Source organism: Notothenia rossii (assembly GCF_949606895.1).
Source record: "Notothenia rossii genome assembly, chromosome: 3".
In the NCBI taxonomy this organism is placed as follows: domain Eukaryota; kingdom Metazoa; phylum Chordata; class Actinopteri; order Perciformes; family Nototheniidae; genus Notothenia; species Notothenia rossii.
The window spans coordinates 7,823,794-7,846,944 of record NC_136901.1 but is presented as its reverse complement, the minus strand read 5'-3'; the positions used below and the strand labels follow the sequence as shown (position 1 = coordinate 7,846,944).

The following is a 23,151-nucleotide window of genomic DNA, read 5'->3' as shown; positions in this document are numbered from 1 at the left end:
GATTCATCTTTCCTGGCTTTCATTTCACCTCAGTGTTAATGCATGTTTCTTCTCTTTCTCTAGGTATGGATGGATGCAGGTACCCAGGTATTTTTCTCATACGGAATCGGTTTGGGGAGTCTCACGGCCCTCGGCAGTTACAACAAATACAACAACGACTGCTATAAGTGAGACCCTTTTGTCACACACATACACACACACACACACACACACACACACACACACACACACACACACACACACACACAGACTGAAATGTAAGATGTAAGCTCCCGCTGATCAGACGGCTTCCAGGAGGAATGGCTGGAATGGAGAGAGAAAACACACTGATACAGCCACACCTTAAAGGAAAGCCCTCGCTGCCATGTTTCCCACACTCTGGAGACTCACACACACACACACACACACACACACACACACACACACACACTCACACACACAGAAAGGGCCAAGCACTAAACCCTTGGCATGGATTTACTGTACCACTCAACAGCGCCACTATACATGACCAAAAACCAAGTGGATTCTGTTACAGGCCCTTTTCAACGTGCACTTCCTCAAGCTGTGTCTTCCTATGACGCTTAAATAATTGCCTTTTGTTCCTGTTGCCCTCCAGGGACTCTTTCCTCCTGTGCCTCCTGAACAGCATCACCAGTTTCCTGGCAGGTTTCGCCATATTCTCCGTGCTGGGCTTCATGGCTGAAGAGCAGGGGGTGGACATAGCCTCTGTGGCCCAGTCAGGTGAAGTGAGGCCGGGGTGGAAACAGCAGAAGGAAGTCTGTTGATTCTGTTTAAATATCTTATATTAAATGTGTACATTTTTTCGTCCTCTCAGGACCTGGCCTTGCTTTCATTGCCTACCCGAGAGCGGTTGCCATGATGCCTGTACCCCAACTGTGGGCCGTGTGCTTCTTCCTCATGATCATCATGCTGGGGCTGGACACACAGGTACACACACACACACACACACACACACACACACACACACACACACACACACACACACACACACACACACACACACACTGATGAATCACGTGATGTAGTATGTAAAATGCAGGTGCCATTTCCTTAGTAACTTAATATGTGTGTTGTGTGTCTTCGTTAACAAATTGGAGTGTGTTACTTCTACAAGACGTGCTTTTGGCTTAAGATACACATTTTTTACTGAAACCATTTTCACAATTGTTCACTACATGCAGTATCCCCCCCCCCCCCCCCCCCCACCCCCCCCCCCCCCCCCCCCCCCCCCCCCCCCCCCCCCCCATGTCTCCCCTCTGTCCCCCAGTTTGTGAGTCTGGAGGCCCTGATGACGTCGGTGACGGACCTGTACCCTAATCTGATCCGACGGGGTCACCGCAGAGAGCTGCTGCTGCTCTTCATCTGCATCATCTGCTTCCTGCTCGGCCTGGTCATGGTCACGCCCGTAAGTCACCTTTACCCCTTGTGTTTGCCTGCTCTTCAACATTGGCTTATTTTGCCACTGCAACTTTTGACAACACTGCTAGTGCTAAAGCAGAAGACCTGACGCAATTTATTTGAATAATGTCCTTTCTTCTCTCTTTCTTCATGTCTGTGTCCAGGGGGGTCTGTATGTGTTCCAGATCTACGACCATTACTCCTGCAGTGGAGCCAGCCTGCTGCTGCTCTCCATCTTCCAGTCGCTCGCCATCGGCTGGATCTACGGTACAGACCTCTTCTCCCCTCCCCTCCTTACCACCTTCGTTACCTTTTCTCCTTGCTAATCGTCTCCTTTTATTCTCACCTTCCACCCACCTTTAATTGTCCTTCTTTATTCTCATATAGTCCTCTTTCATTTGAATAGTGTCTGCCTGTACAGCCTCAAATGTTCTCTGATGTCTTCTTTTTTTTACACACATCTTTTCTCTCACTTAAGCACATTTTCATGTATAAAACATCCTTCCTGACCATTTAATGCCAACATTTAATGAAATTCCTAAACACCGGAGCTTATTAGTCTAACAAAAGGCAGAATAAATCTTACGTTGAGGGCTGTCAGTACACACAGAAAATAAATAAAGACGGAATAGTGCCAAGAATGAATGAAAGCAGTTCCTAAATTCTGATTAACGCACACACTCCACTTCCTCCCCCCCTCCTGCATTCCTGTTGCAGTCAGTAGACATTATATTAACATGGCTGCTGCTACCCACTGTTGTAAGGAGACTGGCTCCTCGCCAGGCTCCTGTCTGTCTCCTCCAGGCCCTAAATCAGCCCCCGGGCCCCGTCGCCTCTCAGTCTCAGGCCGGCGGCCCCAGGGAGCCCCTATCCCAGCCAGACCTGGGGCTCTACAGCATTTACACAAAAAAGAAACATTGTTTGTTTAAGAGTGGGATGAGAGGAATGCGCCATGCATCAGGACAACGTAATAAGAATGTTATGCCAGCGCAGGTGATAACAAATTAGCTGTGTGTGTGTGTGTGTGTGTGTGTGTGTGTGTGTGTGTGTGTGTGTGTGTGTGTGTGTGTGTGTGTGTGTGTGTGTGTGTGTGTGTGTGTGTGTGTGTGTGTGTGTGTGTGTGTGTGTGTGTGTGTGTGTGTGTGTGTGTGTGTGTGTGTGTGTGTGTGTGTGTGTGTGTGCAAAATATGAATACCAAGGAAGCCTGTTTTTATGGCTGGAGCAGCAGGAGGAGAGTGGAGCAGCACAGTGGAGGAGAGTTCACCTCCACCCCCCACCACCTTTATCACTGTGGGATTTTTGTTTAGTTGTGAAAAATTCTTATGATGCTCTCTCCACAGGTTTGTTTTTTTTTAGAATGGGACACCTACTATTATAATCCTTTTTCTCACTGGATTGGAAGTTACATTTCCTTATCACTTCACTTCCCTACTGTCATTGTAGTACTACTACTACTACTACTACTACTACTACTTCATAGAAACAAAGAAATGTCACTTCAAAGTAAGGTTTTCTTTGCCAAGTCTATTTTCTTGTACTCAGTCGGACGGTGGTGGATATTGGCAGGAGACAGTATTCCAAGCATAGTGAGCCACTGCCACCAAAAACAACAAAGCAGTCGTAATCCAGACCATGATTTCAAACCAAAGCTCTTGTGGTGAAGGAAGTTCATTTTTTTCGTCCACAGGAGCCGAGCGCTTCATTTCCAACATCAGGGACATGACCGGCTACAGCCCCCTGCCCGTCTTCAAGCTGTGCTGGAAGTACCTGACCCCGGCCGTGTGCTCTGTGAGTGACCCCCTGCCGCTTTATAGGGTGTGGTTTATATTCAAACACATTTTGTACTGATGCAAAGACTAATGACTCCTTCTTTATTCCCCCAGGCCACCTTTGTGTTCTCCTTGGTCAGCTGGTCTCCATTAAACCTGGGGAAGGGTCTGGTGGCTCCGGCCTGGGCCACAGCGCTGGGCTGGCTCCTCACGCTCTCCTCCGTCTCCCTGCTTCCCATCTGGGCCATCTACGCCCTGGCCACCACCCCGGGAACCCTGTCACAGGTAAACCCCTCCCTTTTATTCATGTACTACCATATCTCCCCCTCAAACCCTAACCCAAGTAAAAACTAGTATATCAACTTGTAATTCATTTCTTTAATCAACTAACTGTGACTTTTTGACCTCGCCCCCTCAGCGCTTCCGTCGTCTGTGCAACCCGGTTGAAATCTCCTCCCTGGCCCTCCACTACTCCCCCTCTGGGCCCCCCTACATCCCGGCCCTGCCTCTGAGCGAGAAGCAGAAGGAGCCCATCACAGACCTCCTCCATGATCGTTTGACCTGAACAAAAAAAAATGCCGGACTTACATTGGATGCTGGTCAGCGAATCAGGTGTGGCGAAGGAGAAGGGTTGGAGGGTATCGCTGCTGGGTGCCAATTAGGGGCTGGCTCCCCATTTCTACACTAAATAAGTTCAAGCTGACCACAGAGGCCTGTCAAAAACATTATTCGAATATGAACATTTTACAGTTGAACCTGTTTACCACACATATCTGAATGTTTTTGCATATTTACCATCGTGCTGAAGTGGAACATCACACTTAAAGAGGCCCTTTTAAAGGGGGTTTCCCTTTCCTGTAGTGTGTTCTATAGGTTTGAAATCCCAATGTTCCCTGCCTTAGACGCCTCCATTGGACTCCTTTGTTTACTTCATGAACATAGTAACATCACTATGTAACACTCACACTTCTATTGGCTAGCGGTCCAACACATTGTACGTAATAGGCAAAGGGGCGGGACATCGCTAAGCGATTGACCAATCACAACAGAGCTGGACAGCTAACCAATCAGAGCAGACTGGGCTCTGGTTTCAGACAGAGGGTGAAAGAAGTGCTGCAGCACAGGCAGTATGAGGAAAATAAAGAGCTGTTTGAACATTAAAGCATGGAGACACGTCCCAGCAGAGACACTACATACTGATATGAACCTCAGAAGAATCATAAAAGGGCCCCTTTAATGCGAGCGCCACCTGAATGGACTCAGCTTGCTTTACCCTTAGCACCTTGAAACCAGGAACCAAAATGATAAAACACAACACTCCTAAACCTTATCTGCTGACAATCTCGAGCTCTTCTTTTGAATCACTCGTAAACCATTTGATCACTGCTCCCATCCGAGGCCCAGGAGGCTGATTTATTATGTTCTCTATTCCTGCTGACATTTCTGAGTGAGTTGGCCTCCCGCTTTGCTCTCTATGAGAGATCACTGCATGCTTAACATGTGTTGTTCTGCTCGGGTACTGCTCACCTACAATGACTCTATGAGTCAGGCATTCACACAGTGATTTTTCTGGATTACTTTTCGCCATTTCCTAGTTTAAATGGTTCATAACATGCCTTACACCCAGATACAACTGCCATGAATCAACTTGTTGACAAAATGATTGAAATGTGCAGTAACCTTTTCATATTATCTTTATTCTTAAGGTAGAGTTGTTTTAACTTTTGTTTTGTTTACTGCTTGCTCAAATGCACAAGTCTAAATTGCAGTTACTGCTGAATAAAAGGCGTTATTACAATATCTCTGCACTGTACCAAAAAACAATTGATTATTTATCAACATGCAATCATGTGACAAAATCTGCATTTATTTACACAATATTGAAATATTGCTGCTGCTGCTGTTTAGACAAACCAATCTGTTTTACATTTTTAATTCTAAGCCCAATATCACACTTATTTTTAAATAGCTGCCCTGTAGAGGACATGAAGAAATTGGCGCTATGCAGAGTGGGTATGTTTTTTTAGAAGAGAATGCATTGTGTGAATGTTGAAAAATCAAGTATGTTTTGTAGAGTTGTGTTATCCAATCGCGTAAAATAATAATTGCATTACCTTTCATATATCATTAACTAGACCTTCACCTAGAGCTGAATGTATACTATTCACTAAATCCAGAAAGCGACATTTCTTTTCTTTTTTTTACCATACATTTGAACACTGTTTTTGTTTGCACTGCCTTTCCACCTCTGAGACTTATTTCATCTGTTTTCTATTCAAAGACTAGTTCAAATGCTCTGTTTACAGGTATATACATGTGCCTTTTATTTGACTTTCTTTTGTATGTGTACAATTATTGTCTTTTTTTAATGAACATATATATATATACTGTGGATACAAGCGTTGGTGTTGACTGTGTTTATTTCTTGTGGACTAAAGTGTGTGTGCAGGTGTGTGTATACCTGTAGTGGAGGCTAGCTGTCACCTGGGAGATGTTGCTTTTTCCCTCTGCGTCATGATAACAGATGCTAGGAACACACCTGGTGAGATGAAGGGGAAAAGGGAGAACACACACTTCATCAGCCATTCAACCATCACCAGAACAAGCGCTGTGATTGCCGCTCCGTTCATCTGGAGCGTTCTCCTCCTGATGGGAATTACTGGTGAAGGGATGGAGCAAGAGAGGAGTGTGTGTAGAGGCTGTATCACTCACACACACACACACACACACACACACACACACACACACACACACTTAATAGAAGCATGAAGTTATGTAAGGCCTCGGCCTGTCAATTAACCATATTGGATTCCCTCCCCTGCCAGCCACCGTAGGAAGGGGGCGGATCCCACACAAGCACGTGGCTCGTCACACGGGTTCACACACACAACTTGTTTTGGTCAATGCAGCCTGCTTTGCACGTGTGATCCGGGTTACTGTGTGTGTGGGGGGGGGTTGTATGTCCATATGGTTGCTTTGGCATACATCTCGCTTTCAGATGTCAGGGATTAAAAAATATCCAATGGGCTGAGAGTGTCAGATTCAAAGAGGAGAGAGGAAGAGGGAGGGAGCGGAGGACATTATGAGCCAAAGTGTGTGTGTGTGTGTGTGTGTGTGTGTGTGTGTGTGTGTGTGTGTGTGTGTGTGTGTGTGTGTGTGTGTGTGTGTGTGTGTGTGTGTGTGAGAAAGATGCCTAATTTCTGCTCAGGATCAGTGCCACTGTTTTGCAGCTGCAGTGTGTAAATTTTATGTGTAAATTTTTTCGGGATAAACTACCCGTCCTCACATCCCTCTGTCCTGATCAAACATCCTCTCTCACACACTGCTCCGTATTTATAGGCGTCTTTTTACTGCAGGTAATACACTTGACAGTTTGGTGTAAAGGAGAAGCAGCAGGGGGGGAAGAGAAGGGGAGGCAGAGAGAAACAGACGGGTTGTGGCGGGTGGGAGGTGCGTTGCATAACAGTCAATTTGGACGCTCGATACTGCATCAGGGTGTTCAATACTGAGCTGCAGGGCCGTAGCAGAGATTTTCATCGCCCCCTAACTTCCAATCACACCCCCACTGTCACCTTCCTCCTCCTTGTTTTTGTTTTGATTCGGTTGGATCGTACCACGTTGTGATGTCAGAGGGACTTACCATGGCAGCACAACATGTCCCGCTTTTCCTGACGCTTGTGCCGCTTGCCCACGCGTCATTTTCACACCCACTCCCCTGGCTGCATCCACCGAGCCTTTGCTACCCACAATGCTTTGGGAGATCCGACATGGGCTCGTGTCATGTGTATCCACAACCAGAGACCTCCCCGGGCCCTCCTGGCATGCACACACACTGAAACCCCCCCTCTGTGGCGTGCGGAGGTAATAGCTGTTGGGTGACTCAGCAAATGAGCAGTGTCTTGGAGCTTTGAAGGCGTTTAAGAAAAGCTCTGTAGTTGGCGGAGAGTGTGTTTGTTTTTGAGCATGACATCCCATTGGCACCTATTACCTAAACACAACAACAAATCAACACCGACAAGCACAAACACACTTTTTCTCCTCTAACTGTGTTATACCTAAGTGCAGCATGCCATTAGATGTCCTATAGAGGGACATGAACTCCCAGTACTCTTATTCGGGAACAACCATGAATTATTACGCCTCGGAAACCACCCAGTCAACTCTCCTTGGACTTCAATTATTAAAGAAGTCAAAGTGGTAAAAGTGTAAAAATAACAGGCTGGTGTTTAATGGTTGGGATAAATGGTTTTGTACCATCATGGGGCTATTTGGGAATGTTGCATTTTTTTTGTTGTTGTTGCTGGATACAATCTGTTTCACCCCCTCTTGAGATTATTCATGAGGATTTTGATGGACATGCTGAGTCTTAATGGTCTCCCTGTTTCCTATGCTAAGGCGATGGGAAACACTCCAGTGACAGCATTGTTCAGGTCTCTCTCCTCCAGCACTTGACTTGATTTGAGGAAGAGAGGGAGCGAGGGAGAGAGAGAGAAGAGGGGGGTGGAGGAGGGGTGATTGAGCGCAAAGGGGGCAGGACTTTTCTCTCCGGGTCCTATTAAGAGCAAACTTTGTGTTTTTGTTCTCCAAGTTCAGCTCAGTGCTCTGCAGCCTGCATACTGTTCCTCTCTGCTGCTCTCTTTCGTTGTTTGTTTTTTTCTTCCTCAATGGTTTTGTTTGCTCGCCTCGGTTACTACTGTGAGTGTTTTCACTTGGGGATTTGGACACCGTGAGGATGCGTTTTTTTGTGGAGGAACAAATACTCAAAGTTGTCTCTTCGGACGTTCCGGGCTCTTGTTAGTGGATACATAGATGTGTTTCGGGTTGGAATGAACAATGGTGCGGATCCTTGGTGCTCTGGCCGAGGGCATGCTCTGCTTTCGGCTACTGTTGCTGTGCGTCGTGGAGTTGGAGCTAGGAGCGGGTCTCTCTACTTTCCAGGGTTTCTATCTTCCACCTGCGAACGGGTCTCTCCTCACACCTGCCCGGAGGACCGACGGGGTGGTGCGGACCATTGACCGGATTTACCACGGGGGTGGGAAGGTGGGCTACCTACTGTACCTGGACGGGAGCCGCTTCCAGCTGGACATGGAGCGGGACGAGTCGGTGCTCTCGCATCACTTCGGCCCTCAGTCTGTGTTTTCTCTGATGGGGGACGCTCCTCTGCAACGGGAGTGCGCGTACCGTGGGACGGTGGACTCCAACGCGGAGTCCCTGGCCGTCTTCAACCTCTGCGGCGGGGGGCTCGAGGGCTTCTTCGCTGTGGACCACGCGCGCTACACCATCACGCCAATCGTCAGGGCTCGAGGACACGAGCACGACGCACGCGCGCTGCAGGACAAGGACGCGGCGAGCGCACTCCACGTTTTCACGCGCGAGAGTTTCAGCTTCGAGGCCATGCGTGAGGGGCGCGAGAGCTGCGGGACACGCGACAGGGGTAGAGGACGCCGGGATGCGACGAAGAGACGCCGGGACAGAGGGGTGAAGAAGGGGAGAGAGAGGCGCGCGCAGGAAAGCGCAGATGACCATGGCGCGCGGAGCAGGAGGTCGGTGTCTCGCGCCAGGCACGTGGAGCTGCTGCTGGTGGCCGACGACACCATGACCCGAAAATACGGGACGGACCTGAACCACTACCTGCTCACTCTGGCCTCCATCGCATCCAAGCTGTACGGGCACGCGAGCATCGAGAACCCCATCCGGCTGTCCGTGGTGAAGGTGCGCGTGCTCAGCGACAAGGAGAAGGGGCTCGAGGTGACCAAGAACGCTGCAGCGACCCTGAAGAGTTTCTGCAGGTGGCAGAACCAGCAGAACCCGCGAGACGACGACCACAAGGACCACTACGACGCCGCCATCCTCTTCACCAGGCAGGTAAACAAACGTCCCTTTCCTCACCCACACCTGTGGAATATCTCCAGAGGTGGGAGAAGTAGGCTACTCAAATCTTTACTTAAGTACAGTATTTGAATAGTGTAGAAATACTCCGTTACAAGTAAAAGTCCTGCAATCAAAAATGTTACTCAAGTAAAAGTACAAAAGTATTCAGGCATCAAAATAATATTTTTAATCTGATTTAAGTGTTGCCACATCATTACTCCAAATCTGAAATCTAAATAAAGGTATGCAATAAATGTAGTGGAGGTACAAAACTTAACTCTAAATTGTATTGGAGTGGAAGTACAAAGTAGTACTTAAGTACAGTACTTGATTAAATCTACTCAGTTACTTGACCCCACTGCCTGTCTCCCGCCTCACTCAGCGGCGGAGAGGCGGCTAGCACCCCGTTGTGATGCCAAGGCTGCGGAGGGGGTGACGCCACTTTGTTTTTATTTTGATGGCGCACATGCTGGCTGCTGAAGCTATAAGCTGGGGCTTTGGGGGGCTTATTGCACACAGCTTATAGTAAGGAAAACAACTGACACACGTCACCTTTTTTATGTTTATAGCAGCAATGACACAGTATTTCCCACTTGAGCCTCTATGTCTCATTTAGTGGTTATTGTAGCCAACTGTGAATCATTTACCAATTTGCATCCAAGTCAATCAGAAGTGAGGAACCTGCTCCCCACATGTCTCTGCTTTGTATGTTTTCTTAGTCCTTCCGTTTCCCCCCTCCTTCTTTTCTTTTTTGCTGAATCTCTTGCGCGTAATGCAGCGCAGCGTCTGTCAAAAGTCCATAAAAACTGTATTTCCTGCGCCTGGTGTTTTTCTAGGCAGGCTCTTCATGCCTCCAGGCTCCCCCTCCCAGTCCCCTGACGGTCTAAAAGTCTGTGTGATCTGAGGCGCGCTCCCGTAAAGCCGTGCACGTAAATTCTTCTAGGAGGTTGGAAATCAGCTGCTGGATGTATTGCAGAAATATCCCTCAAACTCCCCTTGAAACTGCTGCACTTATAGTCTTCCCTCCCTCTACTCCTCTCTCTGTCTCTCATCACTCCAGTCTGCACATTTTTCCCCTGTTACTTTTTCAGCGTCTGTCAGCTGGGGCTGGGAGCTGTCCGAAAAACAAACACATCCACCCTGTGAGAAGCTCTGCGTTTACCGAGACCACACTCATTTATCCCGTCTTTCACCGTCCCTTTCTCCTCCTCTTTTTCCTGCCTGGTGGAAAGCCACAGGGCAGCAGCAGACCTACATGCATTTTTCACCTCTCCTCTCCGGGTGCGGCTTCACGGCGGTTAGCTGCAGTTCCAGATAAATCTCCTTGAGATGCTGTGTGTTGGGCTCATGCAGCGTCTTGTTGTGGTGTAACCTCGGATTCTCCTGGCGTAGACTCCATGTTGGCGCCATCATGCATTGGCTAGGCAGCTGCATGCCTGAGGTTTGCTGGCAAAGTGAAACTTCCTGCGTGCCAACCAACGTGGTGGCTCCTCACTAACCCTGCTGCCGCTACACCTGCAAAGGCACGATTGAAGGAGTCCAGGCAAAAGATGGAAAGATCCTCCGGTGGTTGGGTTTGGCAGTGTGGACAGGGTCAGACGGGCATGGAAACAGAACATCCAGATACTCCTGAGGCAGCCTCTGAACAGGAAGCAGAGTCAAACTGGCCTGGAAACTAATGAAACATGACAGGCGGTATACTTTGGATTATGCTTTTAATTTACGAGTGCTTTAATACTGTTAAAATACTCATGCTTATATTTCCATTGATTTCCAATGGCGTTTCATATCCAAGCAGTCCATGCTAGGGATAACAGTCATGCACGGTTACAAAAATAACCAGCAACTACATTAAGCACACATTTTTCATGCAAACATTGCCTCAGATATGGAGATGTCTTCCTCTTTGAAAGTGTTATGTGTTATTCAACAGAAAGAGTTTCCATGTGTATATCAGTGAGTGCTTTCTCTCTCACCTGTCGCAGCCCTTACATTGTTTATAAACCTGTCGACCACATCTCACCTTCACTGATGAGGGGGTGGTGCTGCAGATGTTAGCTGTCAGCACGAGGAGCAGGTGATCCCCACTCTGTCGCATGCCGAGCGTATAATCCTCTATTTGGCCCCTGTAGCGCAGCGCAGACCTCTTGAGGAACATTTCCAGGCATGTTCCTGATCCCTATCTGTTGCACCGCTGCATAACAAACAAGCCTCTCTGCAGCTAAATGGGCAGTGAGGGTCATGCATGACTGGACTTTAGGGTCGTGACCTTTTAATAAGGCAAAGAAAGCAGCCAACGCCTCGCTTTGACCTTTAAAGGAATCAAGGTTTCGGCTTAAATTGCTCGATCGTTAAGACGGATGAAAAAGCAGTTTGTTTACAGCGGCAGGAAAATGAGTTATAGGAATCCACTGTTGTTTCAGCTCAGGTGACAAAAGGTGGAATGTGAAGATGCTGATATCTTGAAAACCACACTTTTTATTTTTCCACTAATAATTTTAGCAGGAGTAGCCCCCAATATGTCAAGATCTGCACACAATCCGTTGATATACAAACTTATTAGAGCCCTTAGAGTTTCCGTTGACAGGATTCCATTCAGGAAATACGTTTATTTGGCTCATACCTTGCACGCTGCATGTTGGATTGATAAAGAAAGAAAGGAAGTTTGGCATTGCAATGTGTTAACTATTTCCTCAGGACTTTCTCAGGGAAATAACTTGGGTTGCCCAACCCCAATGGAAACATGGAGGTACTATAGCTTCAGTTCATATGTGTTACAGTACATGTCCTAATATTCTATTGTACTGAATGACATAAGGATGCAGCGTTTGAGGCAGGGCTCCGTTCCAAATGTATCGATGGCTTTCATAGGAATTCACTGAATGGATTTACTGTTAAACAATCACCCGCTGATTTAAAGATGTCTCTTTCCCTATCTCACTCAATGGAAACCGTATTTTTGGGGCCAAATTAGGTTTTGGACTGACCATATGTTTCAGTACCACTGTTTGGCCATGACAAAAATATAATATTCCATTGTATTGACTAACAAAGGTGCTAAATAGTAGCTTATATGCGGAAACAAATTATTCCGCGGTGTATTTGGAGCGACTGTGAAGCAGATTATTGTCGTCCGTTGGGCTGGAACTGGAGCTCATTGAAGACTTTGTGACTGTGAAGTCAGACCGGTCCATTGTTCCCAGATAAGAGGGGAGAGGCTCGGAGGGAACTTGTCTCTTTGTGGTCAGGTCCAATTACCCCAACACCCCGCCCGTACCCTCAGTGAGTTGACCCGTGTGGCGGTGTCACTCTGTCCCACACATACCAGCACCGCCACGAAACAACGGGTACATTGAGGGGGAACCGAGTGTGAGTCTGTGTGTACGAGAACATTAAACGTTATGCATGGCTGTGTTCGCTGGGCAGTGCACAAAGCCCCACTGTCAGAGGGCCGCAGAGAGAGAGACTGACATACAAACTGTATGGTGGAAGAAGTAAGATGAAAATACTCACAGTACTTCAGTCAAAGTACTTTATTACATTCCAACCCGGCACATGTGTTCATTCATGCTGCTTTTTTTTTTATACGCTTCTTGCAGCAATAGCTCAAATATTTGGACAGACATTGCTTACAGGTACTTGTGATGCCCGTGTTATTGAAGTGCTCACCTTTTTTTAACCCGGGTTGAGTTAGGGCCACATTAAAGCCGCCATCCACGTACAAACTACCAGGAGTGTCCACATTTACGTATTAATAATGTAAAAAATGATAAAAACCCTTAATTGTACCCCTGTTTTTTAGCCTCTTACAGTGAATGTAGAAATGTGCACATGTCTATAATTTGGGACTCCTCCCTTTCTTGAGTGTCTCCTCCTTAATGTGTTTATGTGCGTCTGTACATTAAAGTTTACATTTCCCAGCGCTCGCCCCCGTCACAGCCAGTCCCTCTGTTTGTTTGAACTGTTCCTGATATTTCACATGTGCTAAACTTCGTCTGGGAGATGTTGACAACCCGCAGACAGCGCTTGGATCGCAAACTCTCGACACACTCCGCCAGAGAGTTCAGATAAAAACACACTCTCTTCACACTGAGATGCATCACTGACTTCTTATTTGTATTGGCTTTTTCATTTTTCCAGCAGAAGACATTACACAAATGTAGGTACCACTTTACAATAAGACTACCCTTATAAAGGATTCATAAAGGGTTTATAATGAAGTTATGAATGAGGTTGTAAACACTATATTAATCATTAAGAACCATTTATAAACCAGTTCATACATCAACACAGGCTCACTATTTGGCAAGATGACTAAGCCTTATATTGGCTACTTATTCGTCGTCTTCATCAACCAGCATCCTTGGTATCTGTTGTTCACTGAGTTGATTCCCACCCTTCCATCTTGATGTTTATTGGCATCACTTCATGACCATTTATTTACGACTTACTAACATTTATAGTTGCCAAAATGGAGCCTTATTGTAAAGTGTAAAACATATTCCCATTTATTAATGAGCTACTACCGTTTCTAATACGGCTTAGCAGGACAGATAAATGTGGGCTCACTATTTGGCAAGCAACCGGTCACAGTTGCCCTGTTGATCTCATGTCTTATAAAAGCTTATTAAGGATTTATAAAGTATTCGTAAACCCTTTATAAGGGTAGTCTTATTGTAAAGTGGTACCCAAATGTATAACCCCCATCCCAAAAAAAAACAAAAGGTAAAATAATAAGAAAAAAACATAAAGAAATATTCAAATAAAAATGGTACTTAATAATAAAAAAAATAAAAAAGTGAAACAACATAATTGATCATCTCTTATGATGCACGGTATGAAATTCAAATATTTTGACAACCTATATGGACCTGATTATCTTATATAGTAAGGAGTAAAGAACAGCTTTTTTTTGCCATATGTTTTCATTTCACAACAAGACGCATGTGACATCAGGTCAACACAAGGCTGATTTATGAAGCAGCCTTAGGTCAGTCCTCAAAGGACACTTAACACCATGATGGCTTTTAGAGCCACTGATGATCAGGGAACACTGCTCCACTGTTTGCACAATTATCAAATAAATTAAGAAAGATATTCTGGGCATTTTCATGTTCACATTTGTATGATGTGGCTCTACTGGGTCTTTTTTCATACTGCCAGCACCTCTTTTGAAACGGAGCCCAGTTTCAGACACACAATGTCAGTAACTGTTGACCAGTCTTTTCTTTTTGATTAGCAGGTTTGTTGAAATCAGCCTGGGGGAGTTTTTGATCACAGTGTGAGCTACACTCACTCTGAGAGACTTCAGTGTGTGTGTGGGTCTGGCGGGCTGTTTGTTTAACACAAGCCTTGGCTTAGATTTTAAGTAGTCTCGTTACACACACACACACACACACACACACACACACACACACACACACACACACACACACACACACACACACACACACACACACACACACACACACACACACACACACACACACACACACAGACACACACAGACACAGACACACACAGCTCTGATCGCCTCCTGACCTTCACAACCAGCATGCCACCTGTTCTCCTGTTATTTCAGCCAATATTTCACTAACTCCTTGTTCTCTCAGTTCTTTTCTGTAATATCCGGCATCCCTCCATCCTCCCAACTTATTTCCCTTTGCATTCCCACAGATGCTTGCAAGCTTTTCCTAGATAGAGATGTGAGTTTCAGGGTCATGTCAGCTCTTTTTCTCCATTTAATTTCTAATCAAACAGTCCTGTTTGTCTTTCTTTTTTTACACTAAAAGCCCAGTGTTCAAGAGGAGAAGCAAAAACAGCTTCTGTACTTCGGGTAGAGACTGGGAGAGGGTGGAAATGAAAAATAAATGAAAGAGAGGGAGGTGAAAAGCATGTTGGGGTGAAAGAGTGTGGGAAACAGGGAGAGAGAAACCGAAAATCTAGCTGATTCAAATCAAACTTCCCTTAAAAGAAATTCTGCACATGGGACAGAAAAACGTCCATGCATGCAACAAACTGGACTCCCTCCTCTTTTCCTTTATGAGTTTGCAGTTTTGTGTTCTATATGTTCAACTTTATACCCTTTATTTACGATATTTTTGTGCATGTGTGTGTAAGGCGTTCCCACCCAGTCAGCCATGTGTGTGTGTGAGTGCAGAACACAAGGCAGTTTGTTCCAAAGCAACCCGCGGGCAACGAGTAAACACCCTCCCCAGAGAGACTCTCACACACGACCCAGTAGGCCTGTCAGCACCACTTAACGTTACGATCCATCCTCCCCACGGGACGTGTGTGTGTGTGTGTGTTCTGTACACATGGACGTGTATGTTTGTGTTTGTGTCTGCACCCTAAATGCATTTTCCGCTGCTTTGTTTGTTGCGAAGATTCAAAGGCTTTATTGTCCTTTTTTTACACAGCTTAGTTGAATACTCTATTCTGATTGGTCAATTTGGACATTCCAGAGGTTGTTAATTCTCGTTAACAGACCGTTGATAAGGTCATATCAATCCACAGAAAGTCACTTTAACGTCAGCTGTGGATAAACTCTGGTTTTCTCCATCAGAAAACACCACGGGTCAACTGATTGATCTGTGCACTCGACCGGGACAAGCAGAGCACCCCGGGGCGTCATCTGCATGGACATGTGTGGGAAGGAAACAAAGATCAATAGTGTGTCAGCCTGTATGGGAGGGAGACAGGGAGATGCGGGAGGAAGAGGAAGGAAGGAAGGAAGGAAGGAAGAGAGATTATACTCGGGCTGTAAAAACAAATGTATCCACTGACACCTCAGCTTGGATTGATTTCATGCTTTACAAAGTGTAGTTATGGAGATCGCATTGCATTATGGGAGTTGTAGTATCCAGTGTTTCTTTTCGGATAGCCAGATGTCCATGCATTTGAAAGACAAGAATAGACACTGTCTTTTGCTGCTTTTGTTAGAAGGACATTCGGTAAACTATAACTATTTATAAAGTTAAATCGTACCTAGTTATTCAAGAAATCAAAGAAGAATGTATACTGACGGTATTTCCTCTGTCCAGGACCTCTGTGGCCACCACTCCTGCGACACGCTGGGCATGGCGGACGTCGGCACCATCTGCTCCCCGGAGAGGAGCTGCGCCGTCATCGAGGACGACGGGCTGCACGCTGCGTTCACTGTCGCGCATGAGATAGGTAGGCATGGACACCACCGCCCGCACATCTGTCAGCATCTCTCTGCAGCTGATTAATAACCCTGGGAGGATTGTCTCATCTCAGACACCTGATCCCCGAGTGTGTTCTCTTTTCTCATGTGCAAACTCGTTTCCATCAACTCGTCCGTTTGTCCCCAGGTCACCTGCTCGGTTTGTCCCACGATGACTCCAAGTTCTGCGAGGAGAAGTTCGGGGTGAACAGCGACAAGCGGCTCATGTCCTCCATCCTCACCTCCATCGACGCCTCCAAGCCCTGGAGCCGCTGCACCTCGGCCACCATCACAGACTTCTTTGACGATGGCAACGGTGAGTGTGGGAGAAAATGCAGAATAATAAAAACAGAGCAAAACCGTGAGATCTTTCCCCACTTTCCCACGCTCCGTTTACAAATTGCAACCATGTGAATTTTGGTGTGTGATAGCTTTTCTCACACATTACCTATCAGGGAGAGCTATTTACGACCAAACCGAGCTGTAATCTCCGGCTAATAGAGCGTTATTTACAATCCTGTTAACTTCTGAAAGAGAGTAGCTGCAGTGCAATGACATATCTTTGGCAAAGATTCCAGAAGTGTCATTCATTACTGCCATAAAGCATCGAAAGCTGACATAACGTGAAACTAAAGTCCATCGCTTCGGGAGTTATTCATGTAGCAACTGACGTATGCTGCTCCAGCATTTTTATTGAGAGATATGTCATTCAGTTCTCAAAAAGACTTCCATACGCCAGTTTTGGAAATGTTGCACACTTGGACACAACAGGGACTTCCAGGCATGCATTAGTTTATAATACATTTATTTAGTTTATTTTAATACTGCTTACTCTCAGCTCGGTCTAATAAGTTATGAAACCTTCCTTGAGGTCCACTTGCAATTAACCTGCTAAGCACACTGACTGATGATATTCAGCACACATACACAACTTATTATTCAGCTACAGGTGATTAGTCCATGTTAGCTATCTAGCTTGCTAACTAATATTTCACACGACACACTCTTCATTAAACTACGATAAAAATGCGTTACTGATTGTTTTGTTACACTTCTGTGTCACTAGTTTTATATATGCTCTCCCTCTTCTTCCTGCTACAGCCGAGTGTCTCCTGGACTCCCCCCGCTCCCCCCTCCTGGGCCCCGAGGAGCTCCCGGGCCAGAGCTACGACGCCGTCCGCCAGTGCCGCCTGGCCTTCGGGCCGGAGTACACGGTGTGCCCGGGGATGGACGTGTGCTCCCGCCTCTGGTGCGCCGTGATCCGCCACGGACAAATGGTGTGTCTGACCAAGAAGCTGCCGGCTGTGGAGGGGACGCCCTGCGGGAAGGGGCGCATCTGCCTGCAGGGGAAGTGTGTGGACAAGACCCGCAAGAGACACTACTCGGTAAGGACAAGCATATTACTTTTTACAGTTCAAAAACGTATATTTGAGGCACTCAACAACACACTGTAAAGGAGAGAGAAGGACACTCGAGGAGAAAAGTGTCGGGTTGTTCAGTGTGTGGTCTTCTGCTTTATTTATGCCCTGCTGATCTGTGCTATGTGTTTTCTTGGCCTTGCCTTAACCAAACTCAATTGAATTTGCGGATCCGTTCTTGGCAGGATGATGTGTGTGTGTGTGTGTGTGTGTGTGTGTGTGTGTGTGTGTGTGTGTGTGTGTGTGTGTGTGTGTGTGTGTGTGTGTGTGTGTGTGTGTGTGTGTGTGTGTGTGTGTGTGTGTGTGTGTGTGTGTGTGTGTGTGTGTGTGTGTGTGTGTGTGTGTGTGTGTGTGTGTGTGTGTGTGTGTGTGTGTGTGTGTGTGTGTGTGGAAACAAATGTGGAAGAATATTTCCTTTGTGTTTATTTGTCACATGACATTTGGCGGGTTTGACTTGATGCTTGGCAGTCGTGACTCACTTCATTCTCACTGCCATGTATGACGGCCACTGTGCAACGTTAAGCCCCTGCATATGAGACTCCTTTTAAACTCTATAAACAGAATATTTCTTTGCAGATGAAGTGGCTTTTACTGTGGAAAGAAGTGCTATACACTGAATTAACTCAATGGAAAAGCTCTGCAGAACTACAGGATTATAAAATCAGCTTTGTCTCGTAAAATGTTTAAGGCTACTTATCCATGATCATGACTCATGCAGCGCTGGCTGGAAAAACATAAATATAAGTACATTTCATTCAGGATGTTCCTCGAGGGGAAGCATGTGAGCTGTCATGCTAGTTTCCTTCATCACACGGGGGATCGCCCCGCTTCTTCTTTCCACACGATGCATGCCACATTTCCTACTTTCTCTGCGACGCGTGGCTAATCGTCCTCTCTCATCCCCCCTTTCCCCTTCCTCTCTCGTTACGGTGTGATCTCCCCTCCGCCCACTTCCTCATTTATCTTCCCACTTCTTTCCAAGGCGTCCAACCACGGCAGCTGGAGCTCCTGGGGTCCTTGGGGTGGGTGCACCAGGACGTGCGGAGGCGGGGTGAAGTTCGCCCAGCGCCTGTGTAACAACCCGCCGCCGCGCAACAACGGGCGCTACTGCACGGGGAAGAGAGCCATCTACCGGTCCTGCAACGTGACTCCATGTCCGCCAGCCAGTGAGTGTCGCAGCCTGGGAATGCATGCGTGATTAATACAGCTTATTGGTCGTACTCACAATCCTCTTTTCATTTCTCCAGATAAGAACTTCCGGCAGGAGCAATGTGAGGAGCGCAACGGTCCCCAGACGGATCCTAAGGGGGTGAAGACGTTTGTTGAGTGGGTGCCGAAGTACGCTGGAGTCCTGCCCAAAGACGTGTGTAAGCTGACCTGCAGGGCCAAAGGAACAGGATACTACGTGGTGTTCTCTCAGAGGGTGAGCTGAAGCAAAGAAGAAAGAGGTACAGTGTATTTAAGGGGAAATAAATGGGAAATAATCTTCCTGTTTGTCTCCAGGTAGTAGACGGGACCGAGTGTCGTCCCTACAGTAGCTCGGTGTGTGTGAAAGGGAAGTGTGTGCGGACGGGCTGCGACGGCATCATCGGCTCCAAGCTGCAGTTCGATAAGTGTGGGATATGTGGGGGCGACAGCACGGGATGTATACGTGTGGTGGGCAACTTCACCAAGAAAAGGTGAGACAAAGAGACAGAGAACTTTAACTGTGCGTTACATTTATCAGAATTACACACAATTGCTAAGTGCAGTTTGGCTTTGATGTGTTGCTAAGAGAGTGCTAACTAGATTTGCTATGTTCTATGCTTTTTTCATAACCTAAATCAGTGGAAAAGGTTTGCTTTTATGCTGATCTGACCCTCTTCTTTACTCTCTCTCTCTCTTGCCAATCAGTAAGGGCTACACGGACGTGGTGAAGATCCCGGCAGGCTGCACCCACATTAAGGTCCGTCAGCACAAGGCGAAGGACCAGACGCGCTACACCGCCTACCTGGCCCTGCGCCGGCCCAGCAACGAGTACCTCCTCAACGGCAAGTTCATGATCTCCACCTCCGAGACCATCATCCCCCTCAACGGTTCTGTGCTCAACTACAGTGGCTGGAGCCAGAGGGACGAGTGGCTCCACAGCATGGGGCCCGGGGCCCTTCAGGAATCTCTAGTGGTGCAGATCCTAGCGACGGACGCTAAGAAGCCGCTGGATGTTCGCTACAGCTTCTTCATGCCACGGAGGACTGCTCCACAGCAACTCAGCCCCAAGTCCACCCCTACACAGAGCACCACCACCACCAGAAGCACCACTACCACCAGAAGCACCACCACCACCAGAAGCACCACTACCACCAGAAGCACCACTACGTCTTCCTCCACTCCCAAAATCCTGGTCCCGACGGCTCCAGGCCCCTCTACCCCCCCCTCAGGGCCCCACTGGGTGACGGGGTCCTGGATGAGCTGCTCTAGGACTTGTGACACTGGCTGGCAGAGCCGGACTGTGCAGTGTAAGAGCCAGGAGGGGAAGCTCTCCAAGGGCTGCACGTTGGGGGTCCGACCCTCCGCCTTCAAACACTGTCTGGTGAAGAGATGCTGAGGCGGCAGGAGAGGGGGAACAATTGGTAGGACGTTTAAAGGTCTGGAGTTCTTGGTGTCGGACTCCTTGAACAGGACTTTGAATGTTGAGCGGCTCCACAGAGACTCTGGATGTACCTGACTAAACGCCGGAGGAATGTCCTGGAATGGCAGTAGCTATGCAGTAGAGACCGCCCGGACAGACTCAAATTGCATGTCGTTTCCACATGGACAGAAACGGATTATCTTTACTTCGGCCTCCAGACCCTGGAGGCTCAGTGTGTGTTGCCCTGTAATGGCATGTCGTGTTTTTGTATGGTATTCCATGTGTTCTGATCACTGTGGGGATTCGGAAGTCGCTTCCATTTGTCCTTGAGAACGATGGGGATTGGATTAAAAGATATCGTTATTAGCTTGCCGTCATTTCTGCCGAATGTCCCGCGGTGGGTGTACTGCGTCGCAAATTGCTCTAGTAACTGAAACGCTTGTCAAATGTGTTACAGGTTGAATGTTGAAAAGATCACTCCATCTTCTGATTGACTACCAATATTCTTCCCTTAAAAAAGATTATTTATGAGCCACTCAGTGACAGAAATGGTCCTGAATAAGGGCTACCCGATGCCCCGACTATAAGCATTCTGCGTCTTTATTTGAACGATCTGTCCAGCTGAAAACGAGAGGCAGCAAAAGAAGGGAACACTGGTTTCTCGTGTCCAAGAATGAATGGTGAATTACGTCCTATCCCAAAATATTTTTCTCATCTCAAGTTCTTTTAGCGTTTAAAAGAAAACTCTGTAAGAAAGCTTTTCCTAAAGACACAAGTCACCTATGCAGCGTATGGTGGCCTTCAGAGGACAAACTTTACAACAGTTAGGTTGACAAAGGGGCAAAGTAACCATGACACTCCTTAACATTTATGGAGGTTTAAAATGACTCACAGGCTTAGGGTAATTATTGATGTGTGTGTAGTAGAGCTTCAACAAACAAATGTTTTCATTATCAATTAATCTGCCAATCATTTGAGAGGTTGAAATGCCATGGTCATCCTTATCCTCCGTCATCCTTATCAAAATAGGTGGCGATTCTGTTTCTGTCGACTGTTGCAGCTCGTGTGTGTGTGTGTGTGTGTGTGTGTGTGTGTGTGTGTGTGTGTGTGTGTGTGTGTGTGTGTGTGTGTGTGTGTGTGTGTGTGTGTGTGTGTGTGTGTGTGTGTGTGTGTGTGTGTGTGTGTGTGTGTGTGTGTGTGTGTGTGTGTGTGTGTGTGTGTGTGTGTGTGTGTGTGTGTGTGTGTGTGTGTGTGTGTGTGTGTGTGTGTGTGTGTGTGTGTCTCATGTACCCAGGCCTGTGTTCGTGCACATGCAGTATGTACCGTGGACATGTGCGTTTTGAAGCGTCTTCACTCTCGGTTCTGTCGGCATCAGTCATTATGCCGGTGCTGGGAGCTTAACAACCCTCAGGTTTTATTTTGGAGGTCAATATCTGTTTGTTTGTCTGTTTATCTGTTTAGGAAGCAATGCTTATATGACAATGTGTGCCCTGGATACTCGCAACGACAGCAAGGGAGATGCTAACGCACAGTCCTTTTTTGCAATTCAACACTCATTCTCTGTTTGACATCATGTTTTTGAAAATGTTTTAAACTGTGTCCTGATGGGTGGTGTTTGCCATGTTACAACAATTCAGATCGTGCCACTGATTTTGAAGATACAATTCTTCAAATACTTCAGACAATCCACAGAGCTCACTGTCAAAAATGCTACAGAAATAGTCCCAGTGCCGACAAGGGGACACTGATTTGGGAAACTCATGTTGCTGTTGATTATAAGAAATAGTTTGACATATCTGGAAATACGCCTATTCCTTTTCTTGCCAAGAAATAGACAAGAAGGAATGAAAGGAAGGAAGATCAAGAATTGATACCACACATGCCTCTCCTCTAAATATTAAGCTACAACAAGGAAACTGTTAGCTTAGCTTAGCCGACAGATGTGAAGCTAGGGAGACGACTAGCCTTGATCTGTCCAAATAAAAACAAATATGGCTACAAACATATTTTAATTAACACATCATGTGTTTTTTGAACAGTATATATAGTGTAATAACATTACATTATTACATTATTACATTACATTAGTGTAATAACCTCACCCATCTGGCACCTGTTCAGGAGAAAACCCAAATTCAGATTTATTTACACAATATAGACATTTTATACAATGAGTAGATCGTTCATATATCTCTAAGTATTCAACCATATATACAGAGAAATGTATACATACAAACACATTGGAACAATCCATCAGATCAATTTATCTACTCTGACCCTTGCAGTGGGGAAACCCCTCTCCCTGAACCACAGAAACACAGCACTGAGCTTGTAATTTATTGTTTGTACAACTGCTATGTGTGAATAAAAGAAAACAACGAGATGAGTTTTATTTATTATAGTAATTTTGTATCAAATTACTATTTAACTTAGGCATATGACTGCAGAATCATTCCTTTGTGAGAATATATATTGTTTCTTTTCTAGTCATCCACATGAATATATGTATATAAAATCTATATATTTAAATACCTTTGTGTCTGTGTTGTTCATTTGGTCACATATTTGTATTTTATTTTCCTTGCATGTGTTGCAAAATCAGTCGCTATCTAAACACACATGATGAAAGAGGAGTGTTGGGATAATTATATTAGAACAGCCTTATTATATGGATGGGAATAAGCCAGACCCTTTACATGCACAAAAGCCTATAGAACACAAAACAATGACAAATCAAGGAACCTATAGAGTGGCTTGGCCAAACCAAGTTGAAACCAAGGGGCAATTAAGATGAACAGAATACAAAAAGTTTATTTTATTTGTATGTTTATGAATGCACCACAACACATAGTCAAATTCCTCGTATGTGTTTAAGACCTA

The 23,151-nt window shown here is 46.2% G+C and overlaps 2 protein-coding genes across 2 annotated transcripts in view; both read left to right on the top strand.

Annotated features, from left to right (window-relative positions):
* The window catches only part of LOC307034282 (sodium- and chloride-dependent GABA transporter 2-like), a 166,492-nt gene extending 160,905 nt beyond the window's left edge, over positions 1 to 5,587 (top strand). Inside the window, exons 8-15 of the mRNA XM_079673042.1 lie at positions 64 to 167; positions 617 to 741; positions 836 to 948; positions 1,289 to 1,426; positions 1,584 to 1,686; positions 3,107 to 3,207; positions 3,303 to 3,473; positions 3,607 to 5,587. Coding sequence (XP_079529168.1) covers positions 64 to 167; positions 617 to 741; positions 836 to 948; positions 1,289 to 1,426; positions 1,584 to 1,686; positions 3,107 to 3,207; positions 3,303 to 3,473; positions 3,607 to 3,753 — 1,002 coding nt within the window. The 3' untranslated portion in view covers positions 3,754 to 5,587. The remainder of the gene's footprint in view (positions 1 to 63; positions 168 to 616; positions 742 to 835; positions 949 to 1,288; positions 1,427 to 1,583; positions 1,687 to 3,106; positions 3,208 to 3,302; positions 3,474 to 3,606) is intronic.
* A 2,166-nt stretch (positions 5,588 to 7,753) lies between these two features.
* adamts5 (ADAM metallopeptidase with thrombospondin type 1 motif, 5 (aggrecanase-2)) lies at positions 7,754 to 22,652 on the top strand. The gene is made up of 8 exons (XM_079673037.1): positions 7,754 to 9,053; positions 16,103 to 16,235; positions 16,394 to 16,561; positions 17,347 to 17,630; positions 18,646 to 18,829; positions 18,911 to 19,086; positions 19,167 to 19,342; positions 19,557 to 22,652. The coding sequence occupies exons 1-8, from the start codon at positions 8,022 to 8,024 to the stop codon at positions 20,245 to 20,247; spliced, it is 2,844 nt and encodes a 947-aa protein (XP_079529163.1). The 5' UTR covers positions 7,754 to 8,021; the 3' UTR covers positions 20,248 to 22,652.
* Positions 22,653 to 23,151: the final 499 nt, after the last annotated feature.